We start from the raw sequence: 18380 nt of genomic DNA, 5'->3' as shown, positions 1-18380 counted from the left end.
CTCTACTCTGTTCATGGCATCATTTATATGTATTTTTAATCATGTTTTGATACTATCCTAATAAAATATTTATATATTACTTATATTTTTTTTTGCTTATCTATTAATTTAATTATTATTTTTTTGGTACTCTGAGCTTCTTCCTTCTTTCTTCGTTATTGCACTCGGAGCTTGTACCAAGTTATTTCTTCATGGGTGCCCTGTTGCGTTTACATTGGGTAGTCATTGTCCTCCATCCGTTCTAGGACACCCAGGGTCTCTATCTTTCCCTTTCTGCCTTGATATAATACTAGCTGAGACATTAATGTGGAGATCTCTGGATTCATGTGAGGTACAGGGTTGGTTCTTGCTTTGTTAGAAAGATGATGTCATGTACTATATCATGTCTGATTTCCATTTTTTACATTATTCATGGGATAACCCCTTTAAATGTGTGTATCTACACCATCAGTGGTTTTACATGGACCGTGGGTCTTTGGCGTCACCACAGAAACATGCCCTATTTGTCTGTGATTACAGATCCATCATGCACTTTATAGTCTATGGGTCTGTGATACCACGTTTTACATGAAAGGCGTGTATATTCAATCAAGGATTTCTTTGCACAATGAACGTAATAGGATGGGTAAAGGTCTCAGTTGCTGACAGAAAAGAAAAATGAGATGGTGAACTCTTGACAACAAGGTTAAAAAAAACAACACTATGACACCTAATATGGCCAATACGTAGCTACTTCTTTAAACTTCTGCCATAAGTTCCTGGGACAGCAACAAATTAACAAAAAACAGTGGACAGAGCTGAAGCCGGAAGGCTCCATCCATTTTGTAGTGGCCATGGCGGCCTACTGAAGCTCAGCTCATATTTACTTTAATGAGACTGATTGAAAGCATGTTGGCAGGGCCACCACACAATGTATGGAGCCTTTTACTTCTGGTTCTCGGTTCATTGTTTCCAGTGCCAGCTGCTGCAGAAAACAGAGGATCAATGGGGGTGCAGGGTGTGAGACCACCACAGATCTAATACTGACCCTCTGGAGGATAGGTCATCAGCATTACAAGCTGGAATGCACCTTTAAAATGTAATACTTAGACTAGATTCACACCATATTTTTTGCATATAGTTGAGGTGGAATTTGTTCTGCTTACTGCAAGAAAAACGCATACTAAAAACAGGATGCAACTGAATGCCTATACAGTTGGATCCTGTTGCCTTTGACATCTACTGTAAAAGAAAAACAAAACAAAAAAAAAAAAAAACAGTATAATCTATACTAATAATCTAGTATAATCATTTTTGAATGGACAGAAAATTACATGCTGTTATGTTTTTCTGCCCTGGCAAAAAACAAAACAATTTCCAGACATACATTTTTTTTTTCAATAGAAGTCAAAGACAACAGGATTCAGATGTACAGCTATCCAGTTGGATCCTGTTTTAGTATACGTTATTTTGTAAGTGGTAAAAACGTATACCTCTATTGTATGTCAAAAACATAGTATGACCCTGTACTCATGTTTCCTGAACCTAGTCTTTTTTATTATATGCTTTCCCATGTGTGTCTACCATCTTTTCCTCAGCCCTGCTAAGTGGTCATGGGGCTCCAAGTGTGTACTAAAGCTCAGGCATGTCAGGAGAAGGAAACTGCCCTTCCCAAAATACCCTATGTTTAGTGATACTGATGGGGCAGAGTACACCCCTCACCTTTTTAAAATATTTTATTATATCTTTACATGGGACAACACTGATATGACACTTTGATACAATGTAAAGTAGTCAGTGTACAGCTTGTATAGCAGTATTGCCTTGGTATGCCCTCAAAATAACTCAACACACAGCCATTAAATGTCTAAACAGCTGGCAACAAAGGTGAGTGCACCTCTAACTGAAAAAGGCCAAATTGTGTCCAAAGTGTCAATATTTTGTATGGCCACCATTATTTTCCAGCACTGCCTTAACTCTCTTGGACATGGAGTTCACTAGAGCTTCACAGGTTGCCACTGGAATCCTCTTCCATTCCTCCATTGCAACATCATGGATCTGGTGGATGCCTTGCAATGTTTGAGGATGCCCATAGATGCTCAATAGGGTTTATGTCTGGAGACAAGCTTGGCCACTCCAACACCTTTACCCTCAAAGAAGTGGTTGTCTTGGAGATATGTTTGGGGTCGTTATCATGTTGGAATACTGCCCGGCGGCATAGTTTCCGAAGGGAGAGGATTATGCTCTGCTTCAGTATGTCACAGTACATGTTGGTATTCATGGTTCCCTCAATGAGCTGTAGCTCCCCACAGCCGGAAGTAGTCATGCAAACCCAAACCATAACATTCTCACCAACATGCTTGACTGTATGCAAGACACACTTGTCTTTGTACTCCTCACCTGGTTGGCACCACACACGCTTGACACCATCTGAAACCAAATAAGTTTATCTTGGTCTCATCAGACCACAGGACATGGTTCTAGTAATCCATATCCTTAGTCTGCTTGTCCTCGGCAAACTGTTTGCGGGCTTTCTTGTGCATCATCTTTAGAAGAGGCTTCCGACAGCCATGCATACCAATTTGATGCAGTGTATGGCATATGGTCTGAGGACTGACAGGCTAACCCCCCATCCCTTGAACCTCTGCAGCAATGCTGGCAGCACTCAAATGTCTATTTTGAACAGACAACCTCTGGATATGACATTGAGCATGTGCACTCAACTTCTTTGGTCGACCATGGAGAGGCCTGTTCTGAGTGGAACCTGTCTTGTTAAACCGCTGTATGGTCTTGGCCACCATGCTGCAGCTCAGTTTTAGGGTATTGGCAATCTTATTATAGCCTCAGCCATCTTTATGTAGAGCAACAATTCTTTTTTTTTCAGATCCTCAGAGAGTTCTTTGCCATGAGGTGCTATGTTGAACTTCCAGTGACCAGTATGAGAGAGTGTGAGCATGATAACACCAAATTTAATATACCTGCTCACCATTGACACCTGAGACCCTGTAATAATAACGGTTTAGACATTAATGGCTGTGTGTTGAGGTATTTTGAGGGCACACAAAATTTACACTGTTATACAAGCTGTAAACTGACTACTTTACATTGCTTCAAAGTGTCATATCTTCAGTGTTGTCCCGTGGAAAGATATAATAAAATATTTACAAAATGTGAAAGGTGTACTCACTGTAACTGCTCTAGAAGTAGAATGGGGGGAAAATGGTAGAAGCCAAAAAGAACCAGCTGGAGAGAATATCTTACTGAAGTTCACTGGAAGTGAGGAATGCAAGAAAAGACTGATCTTCAGTAAAAATATTGACAACTGTAGTTGGTGGGTAGTCAGAGTAGGGATCACTTCTTTAAGCAACCTGTTCTGACCTTATTCTGACCTGTAAAGCTTTCCCAAAAAATTTAAGATTGTCTGCAAGCTGATACAGGCAATGTAGCTTTCCGGGCGGGTACATTATAATGTCATTGTCAGCATGTCAAGCTTTATTGCATGTACAGTGGAAGAGGTAATCTTTGGCTTTGAATTTCATTGAACCATATGGAACACAAATAATACCCACAAACTATTTCAGTGGGTGCAAAGAACATAGAATACACGGTTGCTTCAATGAATAACTCCCGTCCTACTCCTTTATAGCCATTTAAAGAATTGTCAAGGCGTTCCACATGGTTAATATACAATTATTGTTCTATGACTGTACATAGAGCTTTTTGCTGTATGGTAAACCATATTAACACTTTATCCCAAAGGTTTACATAAGCATAAGGCAATGTTTAATTAGAAAGGTGACTTGTGTTATCCCCATTGTTCCTTAAGCATTCATACATTTACACGTTAGATGAATGTGGTTGTGATTTACACATTACCATTTGTATTGCCTTCCCAATATGCTGTTTACCTATAATGAAAGAAATTATATTCTAAAGGAAAACTTCACTTTTATAGAACACAACCAAACCATTCAAAAGTGACCTAATTGGTGCCGAGAAAACAACTGAGAAGTCATGTATACCTGGTAGTATGGATCGACCGATATAATTTTTTTTAGGGCCGATACCGATACTTTGTGAACTTTCAGGCCGATAATTTATACCGATATTCTGGGAATTTTCATTTTTGAAAAAAAATAAAAAATTCCTACACAAATCTGCTGAAAATTAATGTTTATTGTTAATGTGTGTTTTTTTTTTTTTTTAATCTTTTTTCATTTCTACTTAATATTTTGGTGTTTTATATTTTTTTTACTTTTTTTTTTCTAACTTTTAGCCCCCTTAGAAACTAGAACCCTTGTCCTATTCACCCTGATATATCTCCATCAGGGTGAATAGGAGCTCTCACTGTCCCTGCTGCTCTGTGCTTTATGCACACAGCAGCATGGAGCTTACCACGGCAGCCAGGGCTTCAATAGCGTCCTGGCTGCCATGGTTACCGATCGGAGCCCCAGGATTACACTGCTGGGGCTCCGATCAGAGGAGGAGGGGAGAGGGGATCCTGTGGCCACTGCCACCAATGATTAATACTGGGGGGGGGGGGCTTGGGTGGGGGGCACACTGCGCCACCAATGTTTTTAATGTGGGGGTGGGGGGCGCACTGCGCCACCAATGATTAATACTGGGGGGCTTGGGGGGGTCCACTGCGCCACCAATGAAGTTAAATCTCTCATTTATTCATATACAGGAGGCGGGAGCTGGCTGCAGAATGACATAGTCGGCTCCCGACCTCTATGAGCGGTAGCTGCGATCCGCGGCACCTGAGGGGTTAACTACCACAGATCGCAGCTACAGCTCATAGAGGTCGGGAGCCGGCTATGATTCTGCAGCTCCCACCTCCTGTTCAATTTGAATGAATGAGAGATTTCTCTTCATTGGTGGCGCAGTGGCCACAGCCCCTCCCCTTCTCTTGTCCCCTGTCCTCCCATTGGCTGCAGCGGCAGCAGCAGCACAGGGGGAGGGAGACACTGCTTCCTTCTCCTCAGTGCTGCTGCTGAGGGAACACGAAGAGCGCTGAGAGCAGTGTTCTGTGTTCCCCATAAGTTATCGGAATATCGGCAAAATAAATGCAGATACCGATAACAGTCAAAATCCTCAATATCGGCCGATAATATCGGTAAAACCGATAATCGGTCGATCTGGATCTGAAGTTGTACAATTATGGTTAAGAGTTTATAAAATGATCAGACACACTCTAGTTGAAGAAAACACTCCCCAAACTCCCTCATTCTAGCTAGAAAATTTTCAGTATATGTATAGTGACAAAACAAATTGGAGCCAAAAGCAAGGGAGTAACCTTTGCTGGAATTCTTGAAAATAAAGCATAGGGTACTTAGCATATGATTACTGGAAATCTCAACTCAATATTGCAATATAGGCTTATATAGAGTATAAACATACAATTATTAGTAGCCATGCCAACCCCTGAATCTTCTCTAACTAAAGACCCCTGTAGCTCCCAAATCTGTCCCCTCGTGGAGAGAAGGATAAGGGCTCTTTCACACCTGCGTTATAGTCTTCCGGCATAGAGTTCCGTCGTCGGGGCTCTATGCCGGAAGAATACTGATCAGGATTTTCCTAATGCATTCTGAATGGACAGTCCGTCCTTCAGGATGCATCAGGATGTCTTCCGTTCCAAAAATCCGGAACGTGCTCCGGCCAAAAATCCGGAACACTTGCCGCAAGGCCGGATCCGGAATGAATGCCCATTGAAAGGCATTGATCCGGATCCGGCCTTTAGCTAAACGTCATTTCGGCGCATTGCCGGATGCAACGTTTAGCTTTTTCTCAATGGTTACCATGGCTGCCGGGACGCTAAAGTCCTGGCAGCCATGGTAAAGTGCAGTGGGGAGCGGGGAGCAGCATACTTACCATCCGTGCGGCTCCCGGGGCGCTCCAGAGTGACGTCAGGGCGCCCCAAGCGCATGGATCACGTGATCGCATGGACACGTCATCCATGCGCATGGGGCGCTCTGACGTCATTCTGGAGCGCCCCGGGAGCCGCACGGATGGTAAGTATGCTGCTCCCCCGCTCCCCACTACTACTATGGCAACCAGGACTTTAATAGCGTCCTGGCTGCCATAGTAACACTGAAAGCATTTTGAAGACGGATCAGTCTTCAAATGCTTTCAGTACACTTGCGTTTTTCCGGATCCGGCGTGTAATTCCGGCAAGTGGAGTACACGCTGGATCCGGACAACGCAAGTGTGAAAGAGGCCTAAGTTGAACTGAATTTGTATTTCTGTCTCCTGAAAGATGTGAAAGGTTTTTCCTCTCTCCTCACTGAAAACACATTCAGCCAAACTTAACATGTATGTAGGAGTTGTGAGAGATATCTGTCGGAGGGCAGCTACTGATGGTGTATGGGCAACTGACACACAAAGACTACAGTTTTGCAATGTCTTTTGCAATATTGTTAGATATTAATAAAGGAATATCCACTTATTGACATTCATATCAATACAATAGGACACACGTATCAAATCTAGTGCAAAAGAAAAGTGCCATCCTGCTTATATAAGCAGTTAGATTTTTGCTCTAATTTTTAAAAGGCTTTTTGGAAAGAAAAAGCTCTTTAATGTTTTTTTTGCTAATACTTAACTTTTTTTTCTTTTCACTAGCTTTGGTAAAACTCCCAGTTGCCTGCACTATGCTGAAATATCTGTACTGAACTTGCAAGGACTTTAAGGCCTCTTTCACACGGGCGTCATTTTTTTTGCCCGGATAAGAGCCGGGTGTGTTGCGGGAAAATGCGCGATTTTTTCTGCGCAAGTGCAAAACATTGTCATGCGTTGCACTCGCGTGAGAAAAATCGCGCATGTTTGGTACCCAAACCCGAACTTCTTCATAGAAGTTCGGGCTTGGGATTGATGTTCTGAAGATTGTATTATTTTCCCTTATAACATGGTTATAAGGGAAAATAATAGCATTCTGAATACAGAATGCATAGTAAACCAGCGCTAGAGGGGTTAAAAAAAAATAAAAAAAAATGTAACTCACCTTAGTCCACTTGCTCGCGAAGCCCGGCATCTCCTTCTGTCTCCGCTGATGAACAGGACCTGGGGTGAGCTGCTCCATTAAATACAGGTTAAGGACCTTCGATGACATCACTCCGGTCATCACATGGTACGTCACATGATCTTTTACCATGGTGATTCACCATGGTAAAAGACCATGTGATGACCGGAGTGACGTCATCGAAGGTCCTTAAGCTCTATTTAATGGAGCAGCTCATCCCAGGTCCTGTTCATCAGCAGCGGAGACAGAAGGAGATGCCGGGCTTCGCGAGCAAGTGGACTAAGGTGAGTTACATTTTTTTTTATTTTTTTTTAACCCCTCTAGCGCTGGTTTACTATGCATTCTGTATTCAGAATGCTATTATTTTCCCTTATAACCATGTTATAAGGGAAAATAATAATGATCGGGTCTCCATCCTGATGGTCTCCTAGCAACCATGCGTGCAAATCGCACGGCATCCGTACTTGCTTGCGGATGCCATCCGATTTTCACACACCCCATTCACTTCTATGGGGGCTGCGTCACGTCAAAATCGGAAAATATAGAGCATGCTGCGATTTCAACTGAACGCACAAGTGATGCGTTAAAAACATCGCTCATGTGCACAGCCCCATAGAAATGAATGGGTCAGGATTTAGTGCGGGTGCCATACGTTCGCCGCACGGATCGCACCCGCACGGAAAACTCGCCCGTGTGAAAGGGTCCTAAGGGCTGTTTTAGACAAGCATGTCCAGTGCATGAATCACACTGTGTGTTAGTGTGAGTCTCCATTATGGACACTGCTGTTTTCACAGGTGCGCATGGCATTATACTGATTTATAATGCTGTGTGTCTCTGCATGACCTTACTTCTACAGAATTATACTGAAATAATGCGGTCAGTATAATGCAGTCGATGCAAGTTATGCAGAGACACATCGCACTATAAATTATTGCTCCTGCTAAAAGTACAGTGTCTATAACGGAGAATGACACACACAGAGTTGATTACCGCACAGGAAACGCTTATCTGAAACAGCCCTAAAGGTTCGCCCATATGGGATTGAAAATATAATTGAAAATCCACCGTGGATTTCGTCATGGATCTGTGGCTTAACCTACAACAAAATATGCATGAGTTATATACCAATTTTGATTGATTTTGCTGCTAAATTGCAGAGGATTTCACCTTATGAATTGCAAAGGTGATTTTGCATTGCAAAATCTGTGCTAAAAAATACACAAAATAAGTTGACATGCTGAAGACTTTAAATCTTCACCTGTATGTAATTTATGCAGCAGATCCATTCAGATCCTCGTGAATGTACCTTAAATAGGTCATTTTGTAAAATAATAAAATAATTGATACTCCCCTTCTACGTCCACCATTGATCCTGTTCTAATGCTTCCTGGTTCCCCAAGAGTTTGTACTTTCTGAATACTTTTGATAAATGGGAGAGGACATCTCAGGCAGTCACCAGCTAAAGTGGGTGACCAGTGTAGCCACGGAATGTTCGGGGATCAGTAAGGTGCATGTCTTTCCTACACGATTGAAACCTTTTTCTTAAAGGGAACCTGTCAGACTAAACATGGCGTCTGTGGTGAAGGCAGCATGTTATAGAGCAGGAGAAGCTGAATGCATTGACATGTAATTTTGTCGTAAAAGATTAAGTAAAACTTGTTTCATTCATTAAATTTTCTGCTCATTCTGGACTTTGAAGTCAAGGAGGAGGTCCTATTAGTTATTGACCGCCTTCCCTCTATGACTGTGTACACAGAGATAGCGGTCAATCACAGATAAAAAAGTAATAAAATGAGCAGTTATATTAATTGCAATACTAGCCATGTGGTATATTTCAATAATTGTACCACTTGCAAACCAGGGTAGCCAAACGCCTGTAAATTTGTCTTCAGCTGTCGGTAATGTCTGGCAGAAAAAAAAAAAAAAAAACTGTCCGTAAGAATATTTGACCTAAACCATGAAGCAAGCACTGCGCAGCACGTCACAGGCATCATCACTGTCACTGCAGCCACATAAACAAAGCACTCATAATAGAGTGGCGGGAATGGGACAGCTAAAAATGGTGTATTTTCTCCCATATGCTGCGCCATTACCCTTGGTCTTGGCGAGGGCGCATGCATCTATGTTTCAGAATCCAAATCCGAACGCTGGTGTCGTGAAATGTGCCACAATTATTAATGAACTTGAGTTCAGATTTGGATTTTGAAACATAAATGCATGTGCCAAGACTAAGGAAGTCTCAGTTTACTGGGAGCCATATCTACAAAGCCTCATAGGAGGCCATAAATTTTATACTCATACGGAACTGCTATGGATGAATAAATGTTAGGAACAAACCGTGATTTGACAGAGTAGTCCGAACCAAGCTCGCTCATCACTAATGAGGGCCATGATTAAGAACCACAGGGTTCAAAATGCATAGGCAGGACATACAGTGTTGTTCTACATGGTACTCATTATCTCTTAAATAAAGCCTGTGGATTTTACAAAAACACTTGGGTACTGAATTGCTTTAGATGATATGTTAATCTGCATGGCTCCGGATTTTCCATGCACCTAGCTGTCTGGACGAAGCAACAATGGTCAACTAATCTTTTCTTTGGAGATCAATAAGGCAAGTATAGCTTATTTTATTATTGTACACGGCCCCGAGTCTTTTTTTTTATAGGAAATTTGGTTGGACAACCTCTTTAATCATCAAAACAAATAAAATAATAAATATTAAATAACTAAATAAAACTACTGATTGTGTCCCCTTCTCTATCCTCCAAGTCACACATGGTTGTGACAGCTGGTTAGAATCCTCTGGCAGTGGAGACACCATTTTGGTTTTATGTGGATACTGTATGACAATGTGTGAACAAAGTATCACTATGTATGGACTGTTGGTTATATGGGAGTATTTTACAAAAAAGTGTTACGTGTAAAAGTACTGTGGTGGAATTAACTGGTGATTCACAATAGCGTTTACGTACTAGCTCAAAGTGTATCTTTTTACTGCCTAAATAAAGTACGTTAAAATTATTTTTATTAAATTATATATTAAAATTGTCTGCAACACGTTAGGCTTGGTAGGGTGAAAAGGGATATCTCAGACTGATGATGCTGATCCCTATAATCATCCCTACCACTAGAGCTCCAAAATATAAGGAGTCAATGATATATGGCATGTTCCTCTAATTTATCTGGGGTGTATAGGTAGCTTCCATACATAGGCACCTGATTGAAACAGTGGGTGAATGTGACAGGTCTCTAGTAGGAGAGACTCTGCACACCACACAGTGTCAGGTAGCACTACTAGGATAGCCCAAACCCCAATCGATAATAATGTAGGAACAGGCCGTAGGCTTCTACAGTCAGCAAGTCAGTCTGTAGTTGTTGCCACAGAGAATGATTGCTCGACGCGTTTCTCTTGTCCAACCTGTTAGTTGGTTCATCAGGAGCAAATAACTGAAGCCTCTGTTATCACCGCATGTCACCCTCTCACACCGGGTGCATTACAGAGCAGCAAGAGGCCTCAGAGATCATCTGCCTAAATGAGGAACTATATGCAGTTGGTGTGATGCATGTAGCCCTATATTACACATCAAGCTCACTGTCACCGTTTAGATATCATTCCCCTTACACTGGGGATAGCGGTTACTAATGAACTAAGTGTTTTCACAGAATGTGCTGAACGCCACTGATGACGTGTGTGCAGCAGAGAGCCTTCGGCAATATGGCCGTGACCCGCGCGTAGCACGGGCTTGTTTAAATGGAGGAGACACCTCCCATCTTTGAGGCCACCTTACCCGATGCCCAATCCGGAGCAGAGCGCGTCATCCGGCCGCGCATTGTTTATCCCGTCGCGACCGGATGACGCGCATCCCATCTCGTCATCAGCAAGGGACTGGGAAAGCTGCCGCTCCACCCACCCCTCCGCGTCATCCATAGGGGAGGGGAGAAGCCAATGACGGATGTCTTCTCTCTTTACTGCATTGTTAAAGCAGAAAGGAGGAAATATATTTGTTCTGCAAAGATTGCTAGGGTTTTATAAACATCAGAGGACATTAATAATAAAAGGATGCATAGCCAGCAATATGAATCTCTTCAATATTATAATTATTTCAGGAGGATGATCCCATACCTCCCATATTAAATTACAATAGAATGACAGCAATACTGGAAAGGAGATGTATAAGAATCAATACCAGAATTATCCAGTACAGCATATACAGTATATATATCGGACATGAAGGATCCCAAGAAGGCAAGTATATCACTACTCAACAGATGTTTAAAAGAAAATATGGAGAGTGATATCCGCAACTAGAGGTTATTCAATAAAACAGGTAAAGGAGATTGTGTCATTGAGGCCGTTAGGTTTCACAGTATTTAGAACAAATGTCCACTGTGCCTCTTTTTTAAGCAACAGTGTGTCGATGTCACCTCCCCTCGGTGGTGGCCTAACATGTTCTATACCTTGGAATTTAAAACAGTCCAAATTGCCAGCATGGCAAGTGGCCACATGTTGTGCTATCGGGGTGTCTCCTGAATTTTTGATTTTTAGGAGATGCTCGCCAACACGCCTCCTAAATTCACGTTTCGTTTTGCCTGTATACTGAATACCACAGATACAGGTAGCTAAGTACACCACTCCAACTGTTCTACAATTGATAAAGGACTTGATCGCATATTCGTGTCCTGTGATGGAGCTCCTGAATTTCGTACTTTTTAAGATAGCTCTGCAGGCAACGCAGCTCCCACACTGATAGGTGCCCTTAGGTTTGTTGGTTCCCAGCCATGTGGCATCTCTGGGGCTGGTAAAGGCACTATGAACCAGTTTGTCCCTGATGTTTCCCCCTCGTCTGTATGTAATCATGGGGCTACTGCCTACCAAATGACCAACATCCGGGTCAGTTTTCAGAATGTCCCAATTTTCAGTGAGTAGCCTGCGTATCTCCCTGCTTGCTGTGTCAAAAGTACCGATAATTCGTATCTGTGCCTCTTCAGATGTTCTGTTCCTAGGGTGCAACAGTTCTTCTCTATTACATGCTGCTGCATGTTGATAAGCTTCCTTCAAAATTAATTTAGGATAACCTTTATCTGTAAACCGTACTTTAAGGTCATCAGCCGAGGCCTTGAAGTCGGACCATTGGGAACAATTACGTCTCATCCTGAGATATTGTCCCTTTGGGATGCCCTTCTTGAGCGGGTGGGGGTGTCCACTCTCCCATCTCAAGAGGGCATTCGTGGCCGTCGGTTTACGGAACACCTTAGTTGCAATGTGACCCGAAGGGTCAATCTCAATCATAAGATCCAGAAAGGCGAGTCGTTTTTCATCAATCTCTGATGTAAAAAACAAACCCAGAGAGTTGCTATTTAGTCTTGAAACAAAATTCACAAACCCCTCCTTCGTGCCTCTCCACAAAATGAAAACATCATCAATGAACCTCATCCATAATAGTATGGATGAGGTCCATTGTTCCATTTCCTCGTTAAAGACAACCTCCCTCTCCCACCAGCCCAGGTAGAGGTTAGCAAATGTAGGAGCACATGGGCTCCCCATTGCCACCCCCCTGAGCTGGCGGTAGAGGGAACGGTCAAACAAGAAAATGTTGTGATGCAAAATGAAATTCAACAAAGTGATCACAAATTCATTGTGTTCACAATATTGTGATCCCCTTTCCAGTAAAAAAGCATTTGCTGCATCACAGCCTTGCTTATGTGGGATGGAGCTGTATAACGCTTCAACATCCAAACTGGCAAGTAGGGTGTCTTTCTCACATCTGATGTCATTCAATCTTCTGAGGACGTCCATCGAATCCCTCACAAAGGACGGTAGACTAGACACAAAGGGTCTCAAAATTTTATCGACATAAATACTTATTTTTTCCGTAAGGCTACCTATACCCGACACTATCGGCCTCCCTTTTAAAGGGTTAGTCCCCTTATGTATTTTAGGTAGACTATAGAAGGCCGGTAGTGTCGGGCAGGCAGGCATAAGATATGCCAACTCGTTTGCACTTATTAGCTTACGCCATTTCGCCCTACTGAGAATCTGGCCTAATTCTCCTTTGTAGGCCTCAAGGGGATTGTGATCCAATTTTGCATAGCAGGTTTTATACTGTGGTGGTTATGACTTACTTTGATCATTCTCATGCCATGTAAGTTTATTACTGATTAACATTTTACAGAAAATAAGATATTTTCCAGTTAGACTGATTTTTTTGTAAACATGTTATAATAGAGGACTAAATGACAGACACTCTTCAACATACTAATTATATAACCATATTGTATAACTAGGTGGTAAAAAGGTGTGTCCAACATATTATGGAAATATAAAATGTTGCTATTAAGAAGTGAATCAATGAGGTAAGCTGCTGGAATGATTCTGTAAATTTCTATATTCTGTGGTTTGAAAGTCTTAAAAAGCTGGCATTGGGACATAATGTATATTGTGCACTTTAATGCCTAAAGATGACTCCCAATAATAAGACAATGCAGGTAATTCATCCAACATATGGATTATTCCTAGACCAGTGATGTAATACATGGGCAACAGACATCACCTAAGGTACTAAAACATAAAACACTTTTGTTGTATAAAATGTATGTATAATGCGATATGTTATAACAAGTTTAATACTGTATTTCTTTACAGAATGCCTTGCCAAGCAAAGATGTTGCTTCTGCATCATGGTCCAAATCAAGGACAATTGTCTCGACTAGAGCTTCCCAGAACAGTCTTCTCAGTTGTTCTTTTTATTTTCAACAAGCTACTTTCTGTGGTGAAAATTGTAATGACTAAATACATAACAAGGATAACAATGTTTTGAACTTTTGACTTTCGGGCTCCATATCTCACCATTCACTACAGCTTTGAACGCGAGACTACCATCATTTTATGTCTATCTTGGCTATCTCATACATAAGTTGCTGTATTTGTGGGAGGGGAGGCTCCTACTGTCTCTACTTAAGGCACCTCTGTGCCCTCCCCCCTGGCAGCTACATTCACGATCCCCGGCAGTTCAGCACGTGCGGTGCATCGTCACTTCCGGGTCACGTGTGCGTCAGCATCCGACGGCCGCCGTCCTGCGTTCCACAGCCGCTCCTCCGCAGCTCACAGACGCTCCCGACCGGCAGGTATCCCGGCACAGGTAACGGTCGCGTGCCTGCTGGCTTCATGCCCCACCTCTAGTCAACGGAGGGCTCGGGAGCGCTGGTCACTTACCTCCCTCACTGGGTGGCGGCGAAGCGGTTCGCTGCTTACCCCCCTTGTTGATGTTTCCCAAATTGCCGCATGTTCGTTGTATTCAGTGCGGGGTGCGGAATCACACCAGCTATCCACTAACAGCCGACAGGCTGCGAGTCAAGCGTCACACTGCGGTCACGTCGAGGCGGTTCCAGTGTGGTCACTCTCCGCAGCATGTCTCATCCACATTACTGCTACTGTAAAGCTTGCAGGTTACACACAACATACAGTGCACTTGTCATGTAGGCATCATCTAAGTGTCATGGTTGGTCATAATAGGAACACTTACAAACAAGGAAGCCAGAGTATTACACTGGCATGTGGAAGGTAAAACCATTACATAGCTAGTAAGTGCTATCCTGAGGATAAGCCTTCATAATGCAGGGTGTACAGCTGCATTGATTAAGGGAACATTTTCAGGATTACCACGTCTGTTGCTAGTTGTGCTTGTGTGCAGGGGAGGACTGGCAGCCTTAGTCCTGGGGGGCAAATCTAGTCAAGTGGCCCATTTTTAGCCCCGCCCATCATTAAAAGCCCCTCCTACATATAATAGGCCACTCCCAGCACACACTGTACAGCTGACATTTTATAGTTGCGGCCTGTCTCTACACATCATACGGAGAGGGGAGGCCGTCCTGGCTGCACTGCCTGCTTATACACTACGTGCAGAATTATTAGGCAAATGAGTATTTTGACCACATCATCCTCTTTATGCATGTTGTCTTACTCCAAGCTGTATAGGCTCGAAAGCCTACTACCAATTAAGCATATTAGGTGATGTGCATCTCTGTAATGAGAAGGGGTGTGGTCTAATGACATCAACACCCTATATCAGGTGTGCATAATTATTAGGCATCTTCCTTTCCTTTGGCAAAATGGGTCAAAAGAAGTACTTGACAGGCTCAGAAAAGTCAAAAATAGTGAGATATCTTGCAGAGGGATGCAGCACTCTTAAAATTGCAAAGCTTCTGAAGCGTGATCATCGAACAATCAAGCGTTTCATTCAAAATAGTCAACAGGGTCACAAGAAGCGTGTGGAAAAACCAAGGCGCAAAATAACTGCCCATGAACTGAGAAAAGTCAAGCGTGCAGCTGCCAAGATGCCACTTGCCACCAGTTTGGCCATATTTCAGAGCTGCAACATCACTGGAGTGCCCAAAAGCACAAGGTGTGCAATACTCAGAGACATGGCCAAGGTAAGAAAGGCTGAAAGACGACCCCCACTGAACAAGACACACAAGCTGAAACGTCAAGACTGGGCCAAGAAATATCTCAAGACTGATTTTTCTAAGGTTTTATGGACTGATGAAATGAGAGTGAGTCTTGATGGGCCAGATGGCTGGATTGGTAAAGGGCAGAGAGCTCCAGTCCGACTCAGACGCCAGCAAGGTGGAGGTGGAGTACTGGTTTGGGCTGGTATCATCAAAGATGAGCTTGTGGGGCCTTTTCGGGTTCAGGATGGAGTCAAGCTCAACTCCCAGTCCTACTGCCAGTTTCTGGAAGACACCTTCTTCAAGCAGTGGTACAGGAAGAAGTCTGCAAGGTAAGAAAAACATGATTTTCATGCAGGACAATGCTCCATCACATGCGTCCAAGTACTCCACAACGTGGCTGGCAAGAAAGGGTATAAAAGAAGAAAATCTAATGACATGGCCTCCTTGTTCACCTGATCTGAACCCCATTGAGAACCTGTGGTCCATCATCAAATGTGAGATTTACAAGGAGGGAAAACAGTAGACCTCTCTGAACAGTGGCTGGGAGGCTGTGGTTGCTGCTGCACGCAATGTTAATGGTGAACAGATCAAAACACTGACAGAATCCATGGATGGCAGGCTTTTGAGTGTCCTTGCAAAGAAAGGTGGCTATATTGGTCACTGATTTGTTTTTGTTTTGTTTTTGAATGTCAGAAATGTATATTTGTGAATGTTGAGATGTTATATTGGTTTCACTGGTAAAAATAAATAATTGAAATGGGTATATATTTGTTTTTTGTTAAGTTGCCTAATAATTATGTACAGTAATAGTCACCTGCACACACAGATATCCCCCTAAAATAGCTAAAACTAAAAACAAACTAAAAACTACTTCCAAAAATATTCAGCTTTGATATTAATGAGTTTTTTGGGTTCATTGAGAACATGGTTGTTGTTCAATAATAAAATTAATCCTCAAAAATACAACTTGCCTAATAATTCTGCACTCCCTGTATAACAAGCTACAGCCAGGAAGCTCCTCTGCTCTCCTCCCTACCCTGATCCTGCTCAAGGCCTGTGGTTCCCCCCACCATCTGCCACCCGCCCGTGGCCTGCTGCCCCCTTTCGTCATCCTCACCCAGTTCTGAATCCTCCTTCTGCAAATGGCAGGAGGAGGAGCCGGAGCATCTCCTCTCCTACATAGCGCCACATACCTCTTACATCCAGTGATGTCACCTTTGTTGTAGACGTTCTCTTTCCTCATCTTCTCCATTCAGACCAGACCGCCATGATGATTTTTCTGCCATCTCCCTTCACTGCAGAGATTGAGAAACAGACATTAGTTTCCTGCCACCCCCAATACTATACTGCAGAAACAGTCCCCCTGGAAATACTACTACCACACAGATAGTGCCCCCTTAAACAATTATTGGCACACAGCGCTCTAAAAAATAACTGCGCCCAGACACTAATAGTATAAAGATAATGTCCCCCAAAAATAATTGTGCTAAGCTGATACTATGCCAGGGTGCCCCCAAAGTAACAATGCTCCCGAAAATCCCACCAATAGAAATAATTCTCTGCCAGAGCACACTTAGTAGTAATAATGCCCCTATAGTGCCCTAGTAATCATGTTCTTCATAGCCCCTAGTAGTAGTAAAACTCCCCATAATACCCCCTAGTAGTACTAATTTTCCCTATAATATGACAGTACATGAAATACCCCCGCTTAGTGCCCGCAGTTGAGCTAATGTCCCCATAATGTATGCCAGTATAAAATACCCCTATATAGTGCCCCAGTAAATGCCCTCATACTGCTCCTCTCCCCCTTCCCCATAGTGTCCCCATAATATGCCAGTAAAAAAATGCCCCTTAGTGCCCCCAGCAGATGCCCCTATAGTGCTCCTCTCCCCCACAATGTACCAGTAAAAAAATGCCCCTTCTTAGTGCCACCATATGCCCCAATAGTGCTCCACTCCCCCATAGTGCCGCTCTCCCCTACAGTGCCTTCCATAATGTGCCAGTAAAAAATGCCCCCTTAGTGCCACCAAATGCCATAGTGCCCCCCATAATGTTCCAATACAAAAGGCCCCTTTAGAGCCCCCACTTCCCCATAGTGCCCCCAAATAATGCCCCTATAGTAGCACCAGATGCCCCATAGTGCTGCTCTCCCCTATAGTGCCCCCCAGAATGTGCCAATAATAAAAAAAAAGCCCCTTTAGAGCCCCCAGTTACGCCCATAGTGCTCCTCTCCCCCATGGTGCCCCCCCATAATGTGCCAGTAAGAAATGCCCCCAGAGTGCCAGCTCCCCCAATAGTGCCAGCCCTCCCCCCATAGTACCAGCTCCCCCCCATAGTGCCAGCCCCCCTATAGTCCCCCCCATAGTGCCAGCTCCCCCTATAGTGCCCCCCCATAGTGCCAGCTCCCCCTATAGTGCCCCCCCCATAGTGCCAGCTCCCCCTATAGTGCCCCCCCATAGTGCCAGCTCCCCCTATAGTCCCCCCATAGTGCCAGCTCCCCCATAGTCCCCCCCATAGTGCCAGCTCCCCCATAGTCCCCCCCATAGTGCCAGCTCCCCCATAGTCCCCCCCATAGTGCCAGCTCCCCCTATAGTCCCCCCCCATAGTGCCAGCTCCCCCTATAGTCCCCCCCCATAGTGCCAGCTCCCCCTATAGTCCCCCCCCCATAGTGCCAGCTCCCCCTATAGTCCCCCCCCCATAGTGCCAGCTCCCCCTATAGTCCCCCCCCCCATAGTGCCAGCTCCCCCATAGTCCCCCCCATAGTGCCAGCTCCCCCATAGTCCCCCCCATAGTGCCAGCTCCCCCATAGTCCCCCCCATAGTGCCAGCTCCCCCTATAGTCCCCCCCATAGTGCCAGCTCCCCCTATAGTCCCCCCCCATAGTGCCAGCTCCCCCTATAGTCCCCCCCCATAGTGCCAGCTCCCCCTATAGT

At 43.8% G+C, this 18380-nt stretch overlaps 1 protein-coding gene across 1 annotated transcript in view; it reads right to left on the bottom strand.

Moving 5' to 3' along the window:
- The window catches only part of ADAMTS16 (ADAM metallopeptidase with thrombospondin type 1 motif 16), a 366708-nt gene extending 353911 nt beyond the window's left edge, over positions 1 to 12797 (bottom strand). The window contains exon 1 of the mRNA XM_044295482.1: positions 11874 to 12797. Within this exon, the coding sequence (XP_044151417.1) occupies positions 11874 to 12797 (924 nt within the window). The remainder of the gene's footprint in view (positions 1 to 11873) is intronic.
- Positions 12798 to 18380: the final 5583 nt, after the last annotated feature.

This window comes from Bufo gargarizans, chromosome 5 (assembly GCF_014858855.1).
Source record: "Bufo gargarizans isolate SCDJY-AF-19 chromosome 5, ASM1485885v1, whole genome shotgun sequence".
Lineage (NCBI taxonomy): Eukaryota > Metazoa > Chordata > Amphibia > Anura > Bufonidae > Bufo > Bufo gargarizans.
The sequence above is the reverse complement of the archived record's forward strand: the minus strand, read 5'-3'. Positions and strand labels throughout refer to the sequence as shown.